Below are 22,721 nucleotides of genomic sequence, written 5' to 3'. Positions count from 1 at the left end.
ATCCTTTCGAAATTAGGAAGTGGGAAGGTACACCAGGAAAAGCAAGGTAACTGAAATGTAAGACGGAAAAAGCGAGTCCATACATCAGTAACAAAATCAGATACAAATGGAATCATATCATACTAATATAGAAAAGATATCAGATCGAATAAATAAAAAATAGCTGCTGTTTACAGGAGGTATACCCGAACAGTAATGGCTTCAAGAGCCCAGCAACGAACCTACAGGAAGCGTGACTCAGGCTTGAAATTGAACAGAGTCTGGACTGTGTGCACACACATACTTATTATATCGTGATCTGTACTTTGCTGTATCTTTGAAATACTTCACAAGAAGAATTGTTTACAAAGAAAAAGAAAAATGAGGACATTAGCATGGAAAAAAATGAAGGAAGAAGACATTATAATACAATGTAATATAATATAGATGTAATACGAGGCAAGCACAGAAAGTCCTGGTCTCGACGCTTTCCGTCAGAGGCATCTGCAGACCTACTCTGAGCTCTGTCACTGCCGACACAACCAGCCCAGAGTTCACAGTGTTCGTGCTCAAAACCCAACTTCTTTCTCCAGACAAACACACTGCTAATTGGTGATGACGCCTGAGAGAATAAAATTCCTCTTAAAGATACAACACACAGAAGAGAGGTAGGAACATAAAAGCAAAGACAGAAGACACCTCCTTGACGTTTTCTGAAACCTGTAATCCCATGAATTATTTGTCTTGCTCCCTGGAAATTTCTGGCTTCCTTAGCATCATCTCTTGAAATGTCCTAGTGGTGGAATCACTGGATCGTATGGTAATTCTATTTTTAGTTTTTTAAGGAACCTCCATACTGTTTTCCACAGCAGTGCCACCAATCTGCATTCCCACCCACAGTGTAGGAGGGTTGCTTTTTCTCAAAGAAAACAAATACGCTAATTTGAAAAGATAGACACACCTCTGTTGATTGCGTTAGTATTTACAATAGCCAAGATATGGAAGCAGCCCAAGTGTCCACTGACAGATGACCTGATAAAGTTGTGGTGTGTATACAATGGAATATTACTCAGCCATAAAAAAGAATGAAATCTGGTCATTTGTGACCACATGGATGAACCTAGGGGCTAAATAAAATAAGTCAGTCAGAGAAAAACAAATGCCATATGATTTCACTCATATGTAGAATTTAAGAAACAAGACAAAGAAAGAAAAAAAGAGACAAAGAAAAATCCAGACTCTTAAATACAGAGAACAAAACGGTGCTTGCCAAGGGGAGGCAGTGGGTGGATGAGGGAAACAGATAAAGGTGATTAAGAGCACACTTATTGTGAAAAGCATGAGAAATGTACAGAATTGTTGAATCAGTATGTTGTGCACCTGAAACTAACAGAACACTGTATGTTAATTATACTTGAATAAAAAGAAATAAAATAAATATACAGCATGAAAAAGAAATATTCTGCATAGTAATAAAATGGATGGTTTGGGGGAAAAAAAAGGCCTAGTCACTTTCTTTTCCAATTCCTTCTGATGGGTGACAATCCCTATCTTAATTATGATGTAGGAAATATAAAAATGCTCATCTGATAGGAAGATGTAGAAAAATAAATGAACTTATTCACCTAAGAGTAATAATAAGGGCCTATTTCCCTTGGTAATTGTCTCAGTAATACACCTTTTCTAATGCCCTTCGGCTCTATCAGTCAGCAAGCTTTGTGTGCCGCTGTTGGTGTCCTGTTCCAAGCGGCACAGGCCTGGAGCTCAGAGTGGGTTTAATCTGTTACCTTTCCTTGGGGTGTAAAACAGGTATGTTGCTGTGGGGAAATTTCACTGAAGATTCTGTAAGCCGAGAAGAAGGGCTCTTTTGGCACATGTATTTCAATGCTAATTTACCGGGGCAAGGAGACGTTTACTGGGAACCTCTTCTAAAACAGGGCAGATAGCTTAAGAATGAGCATGCGTGAGCTATACTGTGACTTGTTACTTCTATGAATGTCTTTGTGTTGCTTCGTGCTCGGAAGAACGTCCTCTGGAGTGCAGAGGGGAAAGGCAGACCACTTCTCTCTAGCTGGCTCAACCTCTTTATGAGATAAAATGCAACCCAGCCTCAGGGATTCAAGTTGTCCACAAACGCTGCTGGAGTTAAACTCAAGCACACAACTAGATCGTACTAGGTTGACAATGGTTGCTCTGGCCTTCACAAAATAGATAGTGGTGAGGGCAAAGGAGATTTGTCTTAAAATTTTCTTTCTATATCCCCAATTATTGAGAGAAGGACAAGAGTTGCATTTTCTTCTTCTTTTCTCTTAGACTATAGAATGAGAAAGAATCCATTACTTTAAAGGACTCTGGGAAACAAACTGAGGACTTCAGGAGAGGGGGGAATGGGATAGGCTGGTGGTGGATATTAAGGAGAGCACGTATTGCATGGGGCACTGGGTGTTATACGCAACTAATGAATCATGGAGCCTTACATCGGAAACTAGGGATGTACTGTATGGTGACTAACATAATATAATAAAAAAAATTATTAACAAAAAAGAAAGTCAGTTGACTTCTATGGTGCTCATGAAGACGTTATGAGAGAAAGGCAATCTAGCAATCCCAGAGTGACTGGATTTTCACCCAGAGATGGGACTAGAAGTCCATCCCCAAAGTGTGCAAGTGTGAAATCTGGCTGCCTCAGTTTCTCCCCTCTGAATCCAGGTCTCTCCCGGGAGGGGTGAGCTGGACAGTGACCTATAACAATCAGAAAGGGTGGCAGAGAGTGACTTCAGGGAGAAGAAGGTGAAATCGGAAGGGATGGGTGCGTATGTGTGCCCAGAGCAGGGTCTGTCCTTTCATTTTTTTATAATAATATTTTTTTATTATATTATGTTAGTCACCATACAGTACATCCCTGGTTTCTGATGTAAAGTTCGATGATTCATTAGTTGCGTATAACACCCAATGCACCATGCAATACGTGCCCTCCTTAGTACCCATCACCAGCCTATCCCATTCCCCCACCCCCCTCCCCTCTGAAGCCCTCAGTTTGTTTCTCAGAGTCCATAGTCTCTCATGTTTCATTCCCCCTTCTGATTACCCCCCCTTTCTTTATCCCTTTCTTCTCCTACCGATCTTCCTAGTTCTTATGTTCCATAGATGAGAGAAACCTTATGATAATTGTCTTTCTCTGCTTGACTTATTTCACTTAGCATTATCTCCTCCAGTGCCATCCATGTTGCAGCAAATGTTGAGAAATCGTTCTTTCTGATAGCTGAGTAATATTCCATTGTATATATGGACCACATCTTCTTAATCCAGTCATCTGTTGAAGGGCATCTCGGCTCCTTCCACGATTTAGCTACTGTGGACAATGCTGCTATGAACATTGGGGTGCATATGGCCCTTCCCTTCACTACGTCTGTATCTTTGGGGTAAATACCCAGTATTGCAATGGCTGGATCATAGGGTAGCTCAATTTTTAACTCTTTAAGGGACCTCCACACTGTTTTCCAGAGTGGCTGTACCAACTTGCATTCCCACCAACAACGTAGGAGGGATCCCCTTTCTCTACTGGAACAGAGTAGAGAACCCAGAAATGGACCCTCGGCTCTTTGGACAACTAATCTTTGATAAAGCAGGAAAAAACATCCGGTGGAAAAAAGACAGTCTCTTCAATAAATGGTGCTGGGAAAATTGGACAGTTACATGCAAAAGAATGAAACTTGACCACTCTCTCACACCATACACAAAGATAAACTCCAAATGGATGAAAGACCTCGATGTGAGACAGGAATCCATCAAAATCCCAGAGGAGAGCACAGGCAGCAACCTCTACGACATCGGCCACAGCAACCTTTTTCATGACACATCTCCAAAGGCAAGAGAAACAAAAGATAAAATGAACTTGTGGGACTTCATCAAGATAAAAAGCTTCTGCACAGTCAAGGAAACAGTCAAAAAAACTAAGAGGCAGCCCACGGAATGGGAGAAGATATCTGCAAATGACACTACAGATAAAGGACTGGTATCCAAGATCTACAAAGAACTTCTCAAACTCAATACACAAGAAACAAATAAACAAACCATAAAATGGGCAGAAGATATGAACAGACACTTTTCCAATGAAGACATACAAATGGCTAACAGACACATGAAAAAATGTTCAAAATCATTGTCCTTTCAATGCACAATAAAATTATTTGCTTATTAGAAACAACATCTAGACATTTTGCTCTTTCTGGGTAAAGTTTTTTGGGCTGCATTTCTTCCACTGGGCACCAGAGCAATACAGAAATCGAAGTCAGAAGGTTAAATTTATTTTTTAAAAAATCCCTATAAGGTGAATCAATATGTCCACATTGCAAATGCAATATGATGGTAACTAAGCATGACACATGGGAGCCACCTAACTTCTCAGATACTGAATGCACTGTCAATCCCCCTGTTAGATGACCCTTCTGTTTGGAAATCAGCATTCTCTTCTATCCTTTAATATCACTGGGCTCCCGTGGACAGATGTACCGGGCGAGAGTCCCGGTGCAGAACCGTCGGGACTTACTTTGGTAATACCAGAATCTGTACAATGAAGACGCAGAAGAATATGAGACACGCGCAGGTCACGTAGTACTTAAACGCTGGCAGGGCGGTGGCTCGGTACTGAGGGGACAAGAAGGATACCATGAGTGCTGTTCTCCAAGAGAGGGGCTGAAACAGTCAGCCAGCAGCCCACCCCCCCACGTCATGCGTCACATTCCTAAGTCCTAGATGTGGCAAAAAACAAGCTAAATACAATGGCTGCTCATCTCCGGCAGTGAGCGCTTCCTCTCTCCAAATGAGCTATGCAGGAGTTTCTTCCCCAAACCATCTTTGTGAGTCTAACTGTTCCGAACCCATTTTAAGGCAATAGGATCACTGCAGCAAGGAGAGAGCACCGGACCGGAGGGACGAGTGCGTGCAGTAAAGGCATGAGCCGCGCAGGAGCCCTGGTCCCCTTTGGGGTCTGAGGTCCACAGCTATGTGGGGAAAGCAAATGATTATCCACGTATTTTACTTTTGAAGAGTATTTAGGAAATGCAATTTCCTCATTTTATTTATTTTAGTCTTTTCTGTAATTATTCATCTCAATGCTACCTGGAGGTCGTAAGGAAATCTGTAAGACAGAGAAGGCCAGTGGGCTTTGTTCCAGGTCTATGGGCATTCTGTGGGCTTGTCTGGACCTGGCTGATGGTCACCGGAAGAGCAGGCTGGGGATTGGTGGACAGAAGGCGAGCTTACATCCCAATGTTGTCTAAAATTTGCCTCAAAGTTGGCCCTATAAATATGTAATAGCAGGGGAATGTCAGCAAAAGTTGCACGTTAAAATGATGATCACCTTCTGTTTACCTGAATATTTTTTTGGTGAATTTTGTGGCTTGATGGCCAGGATAATTTGCATGCTGGTGAAGAACCTATATTTACATAATCTAAAAAAATGTGATTATAGTCTATGCATTCAATTGCACTCTTATCTTTTATCTTCTTCTGGGCTTTCTGTCAAGATAGGAATTGGAATTTCCTTGCGGTATTAATAAAGGAAATGGATTTCTATCAACCAGGAATCATTTAACATTTAAACAATAACCATCAGTATCTGTTAAAGTTATTCGAGGATAAAATGGTCAATAATAATGATGAGTTATATCAAACGTCCATTCGGTAAGCCGTCTGTAGTCAGCATGTTGACTTAGAGACAGGCAATTGAGCTCATCGACCACTTACACAGCAGAAAGTCTGGGTACGACTGAAAAATCCAACCCTGAGGGATTCTGGATACTCTAGTCGATATCCATAAAACAATGAACTGAATTTTCTCCAGAGCATTTTAATACCAGTACTGTGATTTTTGCCATTAATATAGTAGCTTTTGTTCAAATCAAGTCTGTAATTATATACTTAGATGATAAAAATTATCTCTACCTTGTTCCTTTTCCAGATCAACACAAAACAAAAGGCAAATACAATAAAACTGACTTAGAAAAGTGGTTGCTTTTTCGGTAATAATCACTTAATTCCTTTTAGCAAATCCACGTCAAGCTTGACATGTCGAGCCCAAATATTCACTTATTTATTTGCACCTATCATAGCTCTTACTTCAGGGGTCACAGTGTGAAAATATTTATTTATTTTTTTTTCAACAGTAATTATGTTTTATTTTTAATATGTCAGCTTGAATATAAGTCCTAAGATCTTTAGGTAACATAAAGCCTTAGGACTGCTATTAAGTTTTTTTTTTTTTAATAATTTTTTATTATATAATGTGAAGTATTTAGATGCAACAAATACTGAAAAGTTTGGGGTTTCTAATTGTCCCAAACAGATGTTGAATGTAAATCTCCTGTTTTTTAAAAAAATTAAAATGATTTGTGTAAAGAAACTACAAATTTATCCTTTTTTTCTTGGTTTCTTGAAGGATTTTGTTTTCTTTGAAAAACGTTTTCTAAGAAATAGGCCATCAAGAGAGCCAGTTACGCGCTCCTGTCCCTTCCCCTTCGCCCCGGCTCTCAGACCTGCTGCAGATGCCGTCCCTGCCAGGAGTGCTGAGCAGGGCGACTGGCCAGCCAGAAACTCGGATTTTTAAAAACTCACACTTCAGAAAAAGAGATTGGTGAAAAAAGTAGCTTACTTCTTTTTCTAGTATTTTATTGTAGAACAGGAGTGAGATTCTCTGAATGTCTTCAGACTTGAGCCACTGCCTGGAAATAAAAAAAACAGACATCATAAAACCAAACTTCCAACCAATGATCAGAAACTTAAAAAAAAAAAAATTACGTGCATTCTTCTTTCTTTATTGTAAATCATCCAAAATTGAAGATTTAAAAAAATGCATAATACCAAATAACTGGCTAGGGACTCTAGGACTAATACAGGATGTGCAAATACAATATTGCTATTCACACGTGGCCCTCCTTGGAAAATTAGCGATTACAAACCAGTTGTCATGCCAAATTGAAACTCACGCTCCCCAAATTAAATAACTAGGGAAATACATCATTGAAAGGATTCAAGTTCAGCAGTAAATTTATCCCGATGTTTTACTGAAATTACCTGGTACGTTCATCCCCTGAAAACTACGGTTCATGGAGGAGCACCATTTTTCTTAGCTTATAGCAAACAATACCGCAGAACGTCAAAAACATTTAGAGTCCTCCAAGTTCTGGGAGAAAAGATCCTGCTTCTTTCGCACTGACTGAAAATATAGTTTTTAATATATATATTTTTAATGTAAATAAATATAAATATAAATAAAAAATATTTTTTTATTGTCATGCCTCGCATTTCTATAAAGTAAAACATTTTGCTTGAATGCAGTTTTCAAAAATGGGTAAAAACACTAAAACAATAAACAATCAGTTCAGACCACTAACGTAGGACGTCAACGCAAACATAACACGCACGTGTAATGAATACATACTCCCTCAGATGTTGAAAAAATAAATAAAAATAATACGAAAGTATGTGTTCCTACACACTGATTGACTTTTAGAAATCGGTTTTAAGAAGGCAGCTGAAATAAAGAGCAAGCTTAAGGACAGAACTTTTCTCTAGAACACTCATAAGTGGAATGGCGACACCTGTCGTGAGCCCCAGCCAGCCAGGCACGTGAGGCCTGGCACAGTCACACACCCGGTAACAACGTACATGCGCGTCTGAGGACATAAAAATGAGTGAAATAGAAAGATACACACTCTTATGTTCGTGAGTACAGGAGTACGAGGAAAAACTGAAATCTGTGTATCAAGAAAAAAAAATCTAGAAATAAATGCCAACAAAATATATTATCAACTGATTTGGGTCATTACACTGAGGAATCTACATTTCTCCTTTCCTAATTCTCTTAAATAAATAGTTCTATAATAAAAAATAACCTGAGTTATATACGTGTATGCATTAGACATGTGTATATAAAATGTATACATATGCGTATAAGTGTATATAACCGTGTATCTACATCTATTTGTTTTTTAAAAGATTTTATTTATTTATTTATTTATTTGACAGAGAGAGAGAGAGAGACAGAGAGAGAAGCAGAGGGAGAAGGAAAAAGTCTCCCCACTGAGCTGAGAGTGTGATGTGGGACTTGATCTCAGGACCCCAGGATCATGACCTGAGTTGAAGGCAGATGTTTAACAGACTGAGCCACCCTGGTGCCCCTACCTACATCTATTTCTGTACCTACATATAAATATATGGGGAGAAAGAGTATGTGTATATGTGTGTGTGTGTGTGTGTGTGTGTGTGTGTTAGAACATGAGGCATAAAATTATGTTTTACATAGATTTCTAAAAAAATGTTATATCTGTTCAAACAATTATCAATTCACATGAGTTTCTTAATGAGGTACTTTTCCAACCCACTGGTCAGATGTCAATGGATTTCGACTCCCCGAGGTTTATTTGGGGGACAGGGATTAGAGGATCCAGGAAAGAAGCCCAAGTCAACTGTTACACTTGACCTTGTAATGGGCAAGTACAGCCACCTACTAATATTGGACCAGGGTCTGATGCTTCCCATGACAAGCTAATGACAAGCTAACCAAGGAGACCAGCACATTGGAGGAGGGACATCTCCAGGTCTACCTGGACGGCTCTGTGCCCAGAACCTCACACCACATGTGTGTGATGATGGGCTGGACCAGCTCACAAACCCATACTCTAGACAGTGCACTTTCAAGAGAGGCATGGAAGTTAGTAATGTATTCTAGAATGATCGCCATTTAAAGTTAGAACTAAAAAAATACTTTTTTTTTTTTTTTAAGATTTTATTTATTTATTTGACAGAGATAGAGACAGCCAGCGAGAGAGGGAACACAAGCAGGGGGAGTGGGAGAGGAAGAAGCAGGCTCATAGCAGAGGAGCCTGATGTGGGGTTCGATCCCACAACGCCGGGATCACGCCCTGAGCCGAAGGCAGATGCTTAAACACTGTGCCACCCAGGCGCCCCTAAAAAAATACTTTTTGGTTCAAGGTTATAAGCTTTAGGTATCAGGGATATAAACTTTTCTACGTATTTCTTATTACAGTACCAGCCGCACAAATGCGGTATTGTCCTGTTTGATGAAACTGGAGAAATCAAAGGCTGGTGAATAGCAAAAAGAGCAGAAAATAAAATCTGAGATCAATTTTAACCATATTCATTTTTCAGAACTGTGTACTTGTTATGAATATCAGACTATGAATAATGTATGCAGGTAACTTATTCAAAACAGTTTTTTTTCCCCTTTATCGAGAAAGAAAAATCTAATTGCAAAATGCCCCTGGGAAATCAAAGATTGGAACTAAACTAAGAGTGAAATTTATGAAGTAGAACATCTCCACGTCAGTCAGCAGAGCCCCACGCCTGGTGTGGGTCTCAGTCACCTGCAGGGAGACAGAAGGTGCTCGAGACCAGGTCTCACTTCCCTGTGTCTCCAGCATTTAACACTGCGTTTCCTCAGCCCGCAGCACTGGGCTCTTCGGAACTTTTCCTCAGAGGGAAGGAGAGCATATTCTCCCCACAGGCTTCACCACCCGTAGGTTCTTGGAGATGGATCAGCTCCCTTTACCGATCTGCAGGAAACTCAGACATTTACAAACGGGATTTGGATATTTGGAATAGGAAAGATTAGTGGGGGCTGATACGGTCAATATTTTGGGGAACTGCAACTACAGAGAGGCAAAGAAGGAAGAGGAAAGAAGGGACAGGAAGGGGAGGGAAGAGAGGGAAGGAGGGGAGAACGTGTGTGTGATACTTATGGTGTCCTGACATCGTTCCTGACCCAAGTGGCAGTGGGATGAAGAAAATGAACCCCGCACCTGCGCTTTACCAGTGGTCCTCTACTAATTCAGCCCAAGTCTTTTTGTTTGTTTTTGTTCTTGGGTTTTTTTTTTGTTTTTTGTTTTTTTGTTTTTTGTTTTTTTTGTGTGTGCGAGGCCCAGGCCAAACAAAGGAAATTCTAAACAAGATCCTGACTTGGCGTGAGGGGAATGAGTACACCCACATCCTTACCCAGAATTACTCTGGAATGGAAAATCTAGGTTCTTACAGAGAAGAGGACACTAAAATAGAGAGAAGACCACTTTCCCACTGTGATGGCCCGAAGGTCTGTATTCCCCCAGTTTGATGTTGAAGGCCTCACCCCCAGCGTGGCTGTATCTGCAGATGGGGCCTCTATGGAGATAATCAGAGTTAAGTGAGGTCATGAGGGTGGGGCCCTGATGGGAAGGAATGAACATCTTTATAACAAGAGGCACCAGAGGCCCAGCCTCACGCAAAGGCCCTGTGAGCACAGCGGGAAGGTAATGTTCTGCGAGTCAAGGAGAGCGCTCTCACCAGCAGCCGACCTTGCCGGCACCCTGATCCTGGACCTCCGGCCTCAGAACTGTGGTGAGTAACTGTCTGTGATTTCAGCCCCAGGCTGGGTCTTCTGCTGCGGGGGCCCAGGGAGCTAATACACCTGTCTGGGCAGTGGTGAGTCTGAAGGCTTCAGCGGTCTGGCCTGCGTACTCAGGCCCCGGGCATTTGGGAAAGATGGTATTCGGAACCAAGGTTGAACTAAATGCTGCCGGCCAGGTGGTCTCTCCATGCGGCAGACCCACCCTTCCGCAGCGCTGGGGTCTGAGAACCTCCGGTCCATCTGTCCTGAGCTCAGGCATTCACTCCACCCATCGGATATATTTAACCTCAAGGTGCACGATCTTCTCACCTCACCGACCTGGACTAAGTCAGAATCTTGGGTACCCTGCCCTGAGCACGTGTGCGGTGGTTTCTCTTCTCTCCCTCAGGGCTTTGAGAGGGGACACTCACTGTGCCTTGCGTCTCGGACGCCAAGCACACGCTGCCCTGCTCAGCCCTTCACAAAACGCTTGTGAAGGGAGCAGACGGACAGGGACAGGACAATCTGCTTGGAATCACTGTTTCCTGTCCTTCACAGAAAACAAGGGAATGTTGCCTCAAGCCTGGAGTCCCCATGGACTCTTCCAGACGAAATTCAAAGGACATCAGATCCAGGAACCCGAGGAGGTAATGAGTCGGGTCTAACAGGATGGGAGTGAAACTAATTAAGAAATACATGCAGAGTAGCTTCCATTTCAACAATCTCCCTTCTGACTTCTGGGTACAGCACGACATCTCTCCCTGTTTCATTTCTAACACGTGTTGGGAAAATTACAACCTACGTGGTTACACCAACATTAAACATTACTCGGAATAAAGCTACATGAAAGTATGAAGGTGTTCACGCAACATGCATTTGAATACGAAATGACACAGTACAGACGATCCAAAAGCCACCTCGACAAAAATAAAGCCAAGCCAGTGATTAGGCTTTCTAACGATTCTTTCAGTAGGAACACTCCAAAAGGTGGACACAAAAGTCGTTTAAGAAGGTGGAGGTCCTGCAGGAAGGCGTGCTGAGGCTGACTTCATACACGGGCTTTCTATTATTATCGTAATTACTGTAATCGGCTAACTTGGTCAGGAACAAGGTGTTCCGTTTCTTCTGAGGCTGTGTTTTATTCTGGTGGGTCCCAGAGTAGTGGATGTGATTTCCTCTGGCTGAATGAACATACCCTTCCACCCACCCCACATGCAATCAGACTCTTCCCTAGGTTTTGGCTGCCAACAGATTCCAGGTAAGCAAGTTTCTCTGTTTGTGATGTGTTGAGGTTTCGAGAGGGGTGGAGATGAGGTTGATTTTATATTGCTTTTCAGGCCCGGCAAAGCAGAGCATTTGTCTGGGCGCTGCTGGTGTGGCCTGAGCGCTCCATGACAGGTGGAAGGCTTTCTCTATTTGGGGTGTACAAAAGGGCTCTGGACAGGTGTTAATTCAACATGCCCACATATGTGAATTGCAATCCTAGCCCAGCCAAAATACTTCATTGTGCATATATGCAACCATGCACACACACACACACACACACACACACCCCATATACACATACATATACACTCAAGTGATCCTTTCATAAGCCATGTAAACATTCCAAAATGACTGCTTGTAAGGAACAATCCAGAAAAGACACATATTTTTCAAAGCTGTGTCACATAATTTTGGAAGCAGGGAATTCAGGTAAAAATCATTCATACTTTTCATGAGTCAACTTTTATGATAAAAACCAAATAGTCTGGTTTCCGTAAGGATGGAAAATTTTTCATTAAGGTTTTCCATTTGGACCCACTGATGTGTTTGCTACAATTTAAATTAGCAAACATTCACTGAGTGTCTAATGGGCACCAGGCACCATACGGTCATCTATCTCCTGCCCTTCAGGAGTTCAGCCATGACACATGGACCCAGGGAGAATTCCAAGGCCAACGAATACAGTCATTCTGTCCAGGCTGTGCAAGCTAACACCTTCTTTAATTTTCCCCCTGCATCTCTTGGACCATTTAAAACTACAACAGCAATTCACAGACTGAAGAGACATTCACAGACCTCACAAACTTCACAGACTGAATATTTTGTCCTCCAAAGGATCTTTCTTCCTCCCACGGCTGCCCTGAATTCAGATTCTAATGCTCAAAACTTCTCTTTGACAACCTAGAACACAGGTGTGTGCACGTTCCCTGATTGTGCAAGGGAATACATGCATTTTGAACAGAGAGTGTCCCATGATACACCTCAGATCTTCCCATATGGCATTCCTATTGATCTTTAAAAAATATTAGTTACTGAACACATTTTGCTATGATTTTTCTATGTTTATATCTCATGCTGCTTTTCAGTAATCTACTTGGAGAGTATTTCTTAGGCAGGAATGAAAAATTTTCTAATTACCAAAAGCTAGCACTAAGGACAATTGAGGTGAATTGCATGAATGGCCTCTAAAAGCATGGCTTTGTTGTGGCAAGTATTACAGAGTTTATGGTGAAGTTTGTGGAAAATACAACGTGATTTTCAAATAATAGGGTTTGGAATAAAAAATGTCTGATAATTTAAGATCACGAGGTACTCACTTTTGTGCGTTAATTCCATCAATTGCTTGAATCATCCTTTCATTTAATTCTTCTTCAAATCTCTTCTTTTGGGACTTGGTTCTGGGTGAAAAGGGAAACATTACGAGAGAGGATGTGACTAAGCCAAACACAAAGTCCATTTTTCTATGATGCTGAAACCCGTTTCATTCTGCCCACTGGATAGAAAAAGAAGGAAGCAGGAGTCTAGGAGCAGCCTTTTCTTTACTAACATCCAGCCACTCTGTGGATGGAGAGAAGTGACTATAGAGTTTTTGGCGATTGGCTCAGTAAAACGTTGCTTCACGATTTAGTCACTGAGAGTGAAATGACACCAGGCGTTAAAAAGCAACACTGGAGCTATGTATCTGGTGTTTGTGATAAAGAACTCTCTGTCCTAAGAGATGCATTAGCCCTTGACTTGTTGCCGAACTTCATAAACTTTATTTTACGACAAAGCACACTGGCTTTGGAAATTCTCCTGCAAAAATTTGGTCTGGTTGAAAAAACCAGTTGTTCCTTGTTCATGTTTCCCTTGGTCCGTTTTCAAGAATTTGCAGAATGACGGTCTTCTCTGAGGCATCAAAGCTTCATTGTATGCCTTCAAAGCTTCCTCAGTATTTGAAAGCACTCGTCACAGGAAACCCCACATATATTTGCAGACACTCAATTGGTCTTAGAAGAAAATAATCTTCGGCCATAATAAAAGATGCCTTGTCAATAAATTAGGCCAAAAGAATGAGTTCTAGAAGACCAAAATAATCCTATTTTTAAAATTACACGTCTGCTGCAGAGAGTAAAAGCTCCCATGAGCTTCACGAAGCCCGGGCCCGGCCCTGCCTGTGCCAGACTAGAGCACCTGCAGGTCACGTGGTCCTACGTAGAGCGAGCCCACGGCTTCTCTGTGCTCCGGTGGGGGGGGGGGGGGATGACAATTACTAATCGGACAGGCCTTCTACTCTGGGATGACAGTAACAGTTCTGATTTCAGAACCGCCTCTAGATATAGACAAGAACAGCGATGTCGCCTTTATCTGTACTTAAATCTCCTGAGAGTATCATGAACGAGACGGACGGGTGCTCCCATCATCCCATCACCGCTGGTGGGCTGGTGTCCCGAGCTCCTGCCTTCCTGAAACGGGCCCCGGGCACTCCTAGTTTAAAAGCACAACGATCTGAAGCGATCCACCTACAGATATGAGCAAGCTGAACGAAGAGGTTTGAGCGTGCCAAATTCTAAGCTGCGGAAGAAGGCACATTTGTTTCCGCCCTTCTTTTTTAAAAAGCACGTTAATTTAGCAATAATGTAGGATGGTTCATTCTCATTTAGGGGCGAGGAGCTACGTTCATGTTCCTTCTATCGGCTCTCTGCCTGCGCTTGAGTTCGTGGACTTCAATTGCTTTTTTTTTCCCCCCACAAAGTCTTGCCAAATCTAAGAACAGTGTAGGTCCCTGGAGGCTCACAGGAAAACCTAATCCTTCCACGGTGTGCCCGGGGCTAACCATGGCATCGCCTCCGTGCATCTGTTTCAGGATTAGTTTACATAATGTCTGCACAGCACTCAAGGCTGTAGAGGGGCGCACGGAGTAGCCAATTCACGCGAATTAGTACCCATCCGCTGTGTTTTCTGATTATCTGGATGACAGTTCTTCCCCTGCAGTTTCCTTGTCTCTGCCGTTTTGTGATCTCTGCTATGCTGAATGACAGGACACCCCGGGGGCTGATCACCTACCACCGGGAGTTCTTAATTTGCCAGCTCGGGTTTTATTCCTCAGACATCAGGTGTTTCTGGCTGTCCAGTCCGTGTTTCTGCCGCCGGGTCACCCTGCTTTCCACTTTCCCTCCATTCTTCCTCCCGCACTCCTTCCCTGACCTGTCCCACTCCCACTCCTGGTCTACTGTATCTGAGGACGCGAGGAGGAGGTCGTGAGTTAGCCCAGATAATATTCAATGCCAGGGCATGCTGGCTCAATGCCCAGGCTGGAGGCTCAGGGAGGTTTTATAACACAGGCCACATCGGGAGGCCAGGACACATGAAGACAGCCCCAGTGAGGCTGATTTGGAAGTGGCGCTCTCTCCATGAGGCCCTGGGGCCAGCAACCATTCAACCAACACAGACGAAGGTGGAATCGATATGGAAGAGGGTCCCAGCAAGGCCGGCAGGACAGGAGAGCAGTTCGGGGCACAGAGTCTGGGGTCACAAGGACAGGGCACAAATCCGGGCCTGGCCTCTGCCAGCCACGTGGCTCTGGGCACTCCCCTAACCCCTTGCACCTCTGTGTCCTCCCTGCTGAAATGGTCACGCCATAGCGTCTACGTTGGAGTGATGCTGTAGGGATGAAGTGAGATTTTCTGTACGCCTGGTACAGACCTAAATGATGGCTTATTGTCACTGTCTTCCATAGAACACTCGTCCCGGAACCGCTGCCCACATCACATGGGCCCTCCGCAAGGCATTCCCACGCTAATTTCAGTAGACCCTTGAAGCAGACTCTCAGGGAGGACGAGACAGATAACAGAAGAAATACGGAATACAAAGTGAAAAGATGCCTATGGAATTTCCATGGACAGTCGCTTGCAGACGTGCTAGTGGCTTATTGGCTTGAAGAGTCACACCTTCTCCAGCCATCTTACGGGGTTCCATGATGTTCCTAAATTAGCGTAAGTTCTCTTTAATACGGCATGTGCCATTTAAATGATGCTTCAAAAGCCCAAGAACCCAATATCCTTATAACATATTGTATCTCAATATTAAAATTTCAAATGTGACACAAACGAATTAGAGCTCATTACAACAAATGAAGTCCCATAGAAGATTCTGGAATACGGTGCACTATTTCCAAGGTTGTGGCAGGTAACAATCTAATGGTGTTGAATTATACTTGGATACAATGCATTTTCTACAGAATAAACTCACTTCTCTGTGGGAATAGAAAAGCTGACTTAAGTGTTGGGCTTTTCATTAATTGTCCTAATGACTTCAATAAGAAATACTTAACTCCCCAACCAATACTAACATAAAACTCTGAGCCCCAAAGCTAGAGGAGCATGAAAAAAGGTTAATGCCTGTCATTCTGTGGCCGATGGTGACAGGGGGCCTGCGGACACTGTCTGAAGCTTTTCTCTTTTTTTTGAGCAGGTTGGCAGGCCTTCTTTTCACTATAGAAAGGCCAGACTTATCTTGCTTTTATCTCTAGGATTCAACACACCCAAAAAATGTTATTTTAAGCAACATACTCGTTTTAAGAAAGTTCAATTTTTTTAGTACATATTAATGTTAAGAAGAGTCATTTTTAGGAAAAACAATGTAAAGTTCTAATGTGCTTACCCGGTGCTGTCTTCCTTTTCCCTCTTTTAAACCTAATGACACTAATAATTCTATTTTTAGAAGCTGAAAACAATCTAATTGGGCTTTTCACAAGCAGCTGCTATTTTTAAGAAATGGCCTTCCCAGTTACTCTAATTGATGATAATCACTTTCAGAAATAAGTAAAAAAACAAAAAAAAACAAAAAAACTTCAAGACTTTAAAAATCAGAAAATACAACAAATACCTACCTTAAGGTACGATTTTGAAAATTATGCTGACCCATTGGCACATCCTATGTTAGAAAAAACAAACAGACACACACAAAAGGTTATTAGTCTCTAAACACATACTTCAGAGAATGATGTTGCAGTGATAGCCATGTGTAACATCATTTTTCTTTTATCATGGAAAGTGTCATTTAGGTAACAATTACCCCCGTGGAGAAGAGGAATTTAATTATAAATGTGAAAAAGATGAAAACCTCAGCTGATACTTAGAATGTTGGTGTCATCCATAAATCCGGGATGTTGGAAATATCAGGACTGTTGTCTGGAGCTTTAAACTGACATCCTGATATTTGCAGATACGATTTCAAATAAGGGCTTTGCAGGTAACTGTTAGTTACTGTAGACAGCTGATAATCCTGTCTGGCATCAGATAAATATTAAAAAGTGCTTTAAAGCACAAACAGCACCACAAAATCTACAATCAAGCATTATCCCTGAACTGGGCCGGGAAGAAACCAGCTCCCTCGGTTAAGTACGTAAAATCACGACTCATTGATCGAAAAGAACAATCTGACACGGGAGTGCTGGTAGTTTCTGAAAAAGGACAGAGACAGAGATGCTGCTCAGAGTTTATCAGTGGGGGACAGGCTGCCAAATGCTCAACACACTTAAAAAACCCCAGAAGATCCACTTTTATCCATTTGCGGTAGAAATGAAAATAAAAGTTGAAACAAAGCTGCTTCCAGTGGCTCCAAAGAAACTTTTCTTCTCTGCTTCATCTCCAGCGTTAGATTAGGAGATGTATTTAGCTTAGTGAAAGGGAAGGTATTTTTTAAAAAATAACTAGACTCCGAGTCTTATTACGTAAAGCATATGTACTGCTGAGGCGAGCACGTATTACATAAAGTGAACTAATGCATTATTCACCAGCTCTATCAGTTCTGAATCAAGAGTCCATGCAGTTCTGCACAGGGGATTAAGTAAAAGAAATCACTTTCGGCAATGACACTGTTTGACCCTGGCGCCTGGGTGGCACAGCGGTTAAGCGTCTGCCTTCGGCTCAGGGCGTGATCCCGGCGTTATGGGATCGAGCCCCACATCAGGCTCCTCCGCTAGGAGCCTGCTTCTTCCTCTCCCACTCCCCCTGCTTGTGTTCCCTCTCTTGCTGGCTGTCTCTATCTCTGTCGAATAAATAAATAAAATCTTCAAAAAAAAAAAAAAAGAATGACGCTGGGATCTTTCTCAAAGTGAGTATGGGACGCAGCCAAGTAACAACTGTATGGGCTTCTTGTACTAAACAAAGCCTTGGGGTTTTCTTAAGATACCCTATACTTGAGCAGCTGGGTGGCTCAGTCGGGGAGGCGTCTGTTTGTTTACTCATTTGCTACTGACGGTCTCTCTTCCCAATAGACAGCAAACTGCTCTCAGAGCCGTCCTGGCGACCTGGTCAAACAATGGATGTGGTCTTCTGTCCGATCACATTTACTTTTTAGTTGGGAGAAAACACCAGGGAAGTTGAGAGGAGAGATGGAACGAAGTCAAAACAAGAACGTGGATCTGGGGGGCGTGGATGTCGTCACGGTGGGCTGCTGGGAGGCAGGGGGCACAGGGAGACTGGAAAAGTTTGCTTTCACCTGACAACCTGATGGATCTCTTCTCATCACCCGATGAGGATTAGGTAACATTCCATTGTCTTTTTTGCCTCAACTGCGTCCCTGGTACAATTAACGCCATTATACATGAAATTTTACTCAGAAGTCGTTTTAAAAATCTAACAATGCTACTGGGATTATTCTAAGTGCTTCGCTGTAGTTACTTTTCCGGCCCCCTGTGGGTCTTTCTATTTTCTATCTGCATTTCACTATCCTATTGAAAGTGGGCCTGCTGGAAGGAGCTCTGGCACTCGGCGAGCTGCTGGCAGCTGGAGTGACGTAAGTAAGAGATACACAGTAGAACTTTCACTGCTGCTGACGCGGCCTGAACATTCCCATGATGAAAGACAGTCTGGATGGGCTGATCCAACCTGCAAGGGCACCACGCCTTCCTCTGCTCTTTGACAAAGATGCCCAGGCCTTCTACTTCATGACAGCAAACAAACAAAATGCCAGGACAAAAACATAGAAGTTCAACTGTATTCAGTTGCTAATAACTGAATGAAATAACAAGAAAATACAATGGTCCTGGGTTATAAAGTTATCATGTAAAATCACTCCGGTTCCAACGCTTAGCAACGCGAGCCTGGCCCTCATTCGCACCCGGATAGCTGTTTGCAAGGGGCCTCCCCAAGGAGAAGGGGTAAGCTTGCTTCATTACAGACCCAAGTTATCTTGGCAGGAGATGACTGCCTTTTGTGGCTGGGAACTGGCTTCGGCCTGGCACTCTGGCGCTGCAGGGCACAGGGAGAGCGTACCGTGGTGCTGATTTTGCCATTCTCCGTGGTCATGCTGTCTCGGTGATGCAGGTGTGCAAAGGGCTTGGCCGCCCCCCAGGACTCCAGGTACCGGGTCATGCGCACAGAGGCCCTCATCTTGGCTCCATCGAGGGTGTGGCGAGGTCTGAAGAGGTGAGGACTCCTTCGTTCTCCCTTGGGGTGAGAAACAAAGCATTACCCCTGGCACACCAAAGGGGCCAACCTTCTTCTCCCTGCTCCCTCACCCCGACTCTGGGATGCCCCCCAAGTCACCCCCATGGCTTCTGCCCTCCCTCCTTCAGTATGACTGGTTTCCAGTGTTACAAGCTGAGCTCAGTGATTTTTTTCCAGAGAGCAAAAGACACCTGTAATTTAAACTTAGGAAAAAATAACAGCCATTTTAATGGGCATTTTTACAAAGTAAACTCTTAAACAAGACGAGCTGCTCTGTTTCAACTTTTTCTTGATGACTGTGGTTTCCTAAAGGGACAGTTGTTAGAGACTGGGGCTGTTTCCTGATGTGAAATGGTCTTACGAGTCTGTGTTCAGGTGTTCTTTCCCTGAACGCGATGTTCTCTGTTCACATTGTTTTTGCCCCCCCCCCACCCTCCCCCGGCCATCACCCCACAGTTCTTCCCGACTGACTCGTCTGTCTCCAGCTCAACTGTTAGGTGAGCTGGAAGTGCGCGGCCAAAGGTGAACCCGGAGTCACAGGGAGGCTTCCACCAGTGAGCCTCCGTGCCCTTGACCTTGTTGATCCTGCGAGACTGGTTTTGACAGCTCAGAGGTGTTTCTTGCAGACAGACCACACCGTTTACCGGCTGTGTGATTTGAGGAAAGTTACATAACCCTTAGGAGCTTCAGATTCTTAATCCGTAAATAGCAGTGATGTTCACTTGGCAGGAACTTGAGAAGGGCTACGAGAAATGAGAGCTGGAAGCCCTTGCTCGGGCCTGACATCTGCTGTGAACAGAGTAGGGGACAGCTCCTAACTCTGGGTGGGCTGGCGAGTCTTCCAGGTAACGGAGGATTTTACTGCCTCAAACTTAACCACGTCTGCACAGTGACACTTAGGGGTTAATCTTTTAGAAATTTCTTCCTTTCGTTCTTCTTCTGTGTTCATCCTTCTTTATCTCATTACATTTTTATCAACTGAAGCCCTGAGCAAAACTTTCTTTTTGTAATCCCCCAGTTGCCAGGATAGGCACACAGAGGGACTTCCAGAAGCATCGTGGACTAATGTATACATTGACGAACACTTACAACCCATCCTTCAGACAGTAACCTTACCATAGGAGCAAGCAATTCATTTCAACTGTTCCTTTAATAAATATTTTAATTTATGGTTATAAAACATGTCCCATAATCAAACTGCCATATGCATTTAAAGTCATTTTAGGGGCAAAGACCAGCAAAGATTCTTGACTAAGAACACTTATCTGTATCAGTAATTTGCCCCTTTCTATCCTCATCATAGAAGTCACAAGCTCATTATAGACTCTCTATAGTACTGACCTTGGGGTTGATGACAAAGTAGGTTTTCACCAGGTGCTGTTTTAAATACGGGTCTCTGATGTCACCGTCTCCTTCCTCCACTTTGTAAGCGCCGTTCAAGTGTTCCAGGGTGACGGAAGAAATGTGAACACGTCTGAAATTCCATTTTAAAACCACAATCAAGACAGGTAAGGATAGACATGAAAGTTTTTCTATTTATTTGCGATTTCAGAAATAATTTCTTCTCCCCCAGAGGAAGGAAAGGCTCTTTGTTCTTGGTAAAATGGACCGTAAAACAGGTTATTTTATTAAACAGGGCTTTGGAAAGATGCGCACAGAGGTCACGAGATACTAACATTCTGGGCTTCTCTGTGCTCACAGAAACCTGCATGGTGGGTGGGGTGAATTACGGCAAATAAAACTCGATCATATGGAAGTTTTGTGTGTGAGCGTAGTTTTTGAAACACCTGCCAAAGGCATGTTAGGGAGTGTGCTGATGCGTATAGAAGTACAGATTTTCTTTCTCAGTGCTTGCTTCCATGCGTCTCCAAATCATAGCACGTGCCTCAAAATTCTCCTGTCTGAAATACACTCTTCTAACCGGAGGGAGATGTTACAGTTTGCTCATTTCAATAGTGCCGGCGTCAGAGGCCACCAGTCACAGGGAAACGCCACATCTGCACTGCATTGTAAAACGCCTCTCACCTCAGTCACTATTCACACATTTGCAAACAGATACAAGTAATTCAGGAACCGATATCCACAGTCTTTGACCATGGGCCGTGGGGTGGTGGAATTGAGACCTGACAGTCATGTTTATCTAATTAACATAAGGGGCCACTGGGCAGGCATCACAGGATGCTGAGAGAGGCCTCAGAAACCGTCACACACCTTGCAGTCAGCTGTCAATCCGCTCGCCTAGCATTTCTAACCCTGTCGACAGCTTGAAGAGAGAAATCCAGACTGGCCTTACCCAGGGACCCCTCCAGCTTCCATGTGATTGGCCAAGGTAACGTCATGTGACCACACGTCGTACTGCCACTTCTGCAGACCAATCACCCCGCAGAGGACGTTCCCAGAATGCACTCCCACGCGCATGTTGATATCCACTCCAGTGGCATCCCTCACTTTCCTGAAGAGAAGGAGAGAAGCATCACCATCTGGAAACACCCTCCTCTTCCTCTGACTCTTGGCCAATTTTCAGGGCACTGTATTACTCAGAAATTTTGAGACTGTTGGAAATAGAGTCATGACTCCCTCCTGTGGCAGAAGATTGCTGCTCTGGGCCCAGAGAAAGGCCTTTTCTTTCTGGCTGCTCCCAGACTAGACCAAGAGCTCCGCGGCCCTGGCTATGACAGCCACATCCAGCCAGCCTGTTGGTTCTGATGCAGTATTTCAGCTGTAGCGTTGGCTTTTTCAACAAATACGTGTATCAGGCACCTATCATGTGCTGACACCTGCTCCGAATTTTCACATTAGAATCATGTGACGTTGGCTTAGACTGTCAGAAACAGTCTGAGATGCCATCTACCATTCTAGCACTTAGCACGATGCACGTCTCAGTGAATATTTTCTGCTGATAAGAGATAATACGCTGTATTTTGAGCCTAATGACTTCAGCCTGAACAGGAATTTCTCAAAAAAAATTAACCATGAGTTTAAAGCGTTTCATTGTGCACAGTCTTTAACAAAAACACCAACAAAACTCTTTAAAAAGTTTTAATCGTGTGTAAGGAAGGTATCGTTAAAAAGAAACTAATTAAAAACAATCATTTAAAAAATACTTTAGGACCTGATCAGTAACTCATTTGCAGGGACAAATGAAGAACTTCCTTTATGGAAAATGGAAAAGCTTACGTATTTCTGCCAACTAAATGTACTTATCAATGAAATATTACCACGAAAGAAGTACACAGGGAGGTGTCCGAGGTACACGGAGAGAATTACCCCAGAGCACATGTGGAGGAAAGCGAGGACACCGATGGCAACCCAGCAGGGCGAAGGTTACCAGGTGTGGGCCGCAGTAAATAAGCATCTCAAAATGCCAGTGGCATGGATGTCATGCTCCAATGATACAGCGACATCACTTGAGCGTGCTGAAAGTGATTAGAAGTGCAAGAAGAAATGGATCCATGATGTAAAAAGAAATGACCCCCTGAAGAAAGAATCTACAAAACTGTTCCCTCCTCTCCCATCTCCTCTCCTGCCATCCCTTCCTTCTTCCCTATCACCCTGTTCTGTTTTTTCACAAAAAAGATCAAACCTATTTGGTACCATGCAAGTCATCCAAACCCCCCTTCACTCCTGCCCACATGGTGGGCCACAGCCTCACATGACACTGA

General features: G+C 43.2%; 1 protein-coding gene across 1 annotated transcript in view; it reads right to left on the bottom strand.

Moving 5' to 3' along the window:
• Positions 1-22,721, bottom strand: part of ADCY2 (adenylate cyclase 2) — a 388,284-nt gene that overhangs the window by 85,692 nt on the left and 279,871 nt on the right. Inside the window, exons 8-14 of the mRNA XM_026506673.3 lie at positions 21,353-21,511; positions 20,401-20,533; positions 18,886-19,059; positions 16,497-16,540; positions 12,943-13,023; positions 6,632-6,701; positions 4,529-4,626 (exon numbers count right to left, since the gene is read on the bottom strand). Of these exons, the coding sequence (XP_026362458.2) occupies positions 4,529-4,626; positions 6,632-6,701; positions 12,943-13,023; positions 16,497-16,540; positions 18,886-19,059; positions 20,401-20,533; positions 21,353-21,511 (759 nt within the window). The remainder of the gene's footprint in view (positions 1-4,528; positions 4,627-6,631; positions 6,702-12,942; positions 13,024-16,496; positions 16,541-18,885; positions 19,060-20,400; positions 20,534-21,352; positions 21,512-22,721) is intronic.

This window comes from Ursus arctos, unplaced genomic scaffold, assembly GCF_023065955.2.
Source record: "Ursus arctos isolate Adak ecotype North America unplaced genomic scaffold, UrsArc2.0 scaffold_15, whole genome shotgun sequence".
NCBI classification, from domain to species: Eukaryota; Metazoa; Chordata; class Mammalia; order Carnivora; family Ursidae; genus Ursus; species Ursus arctos.
The sequence above is the reverse complement of the archived record's forward strand: the minus strand, read 5'-3'. Positions and strand labels throughout refer to the sequence as shown.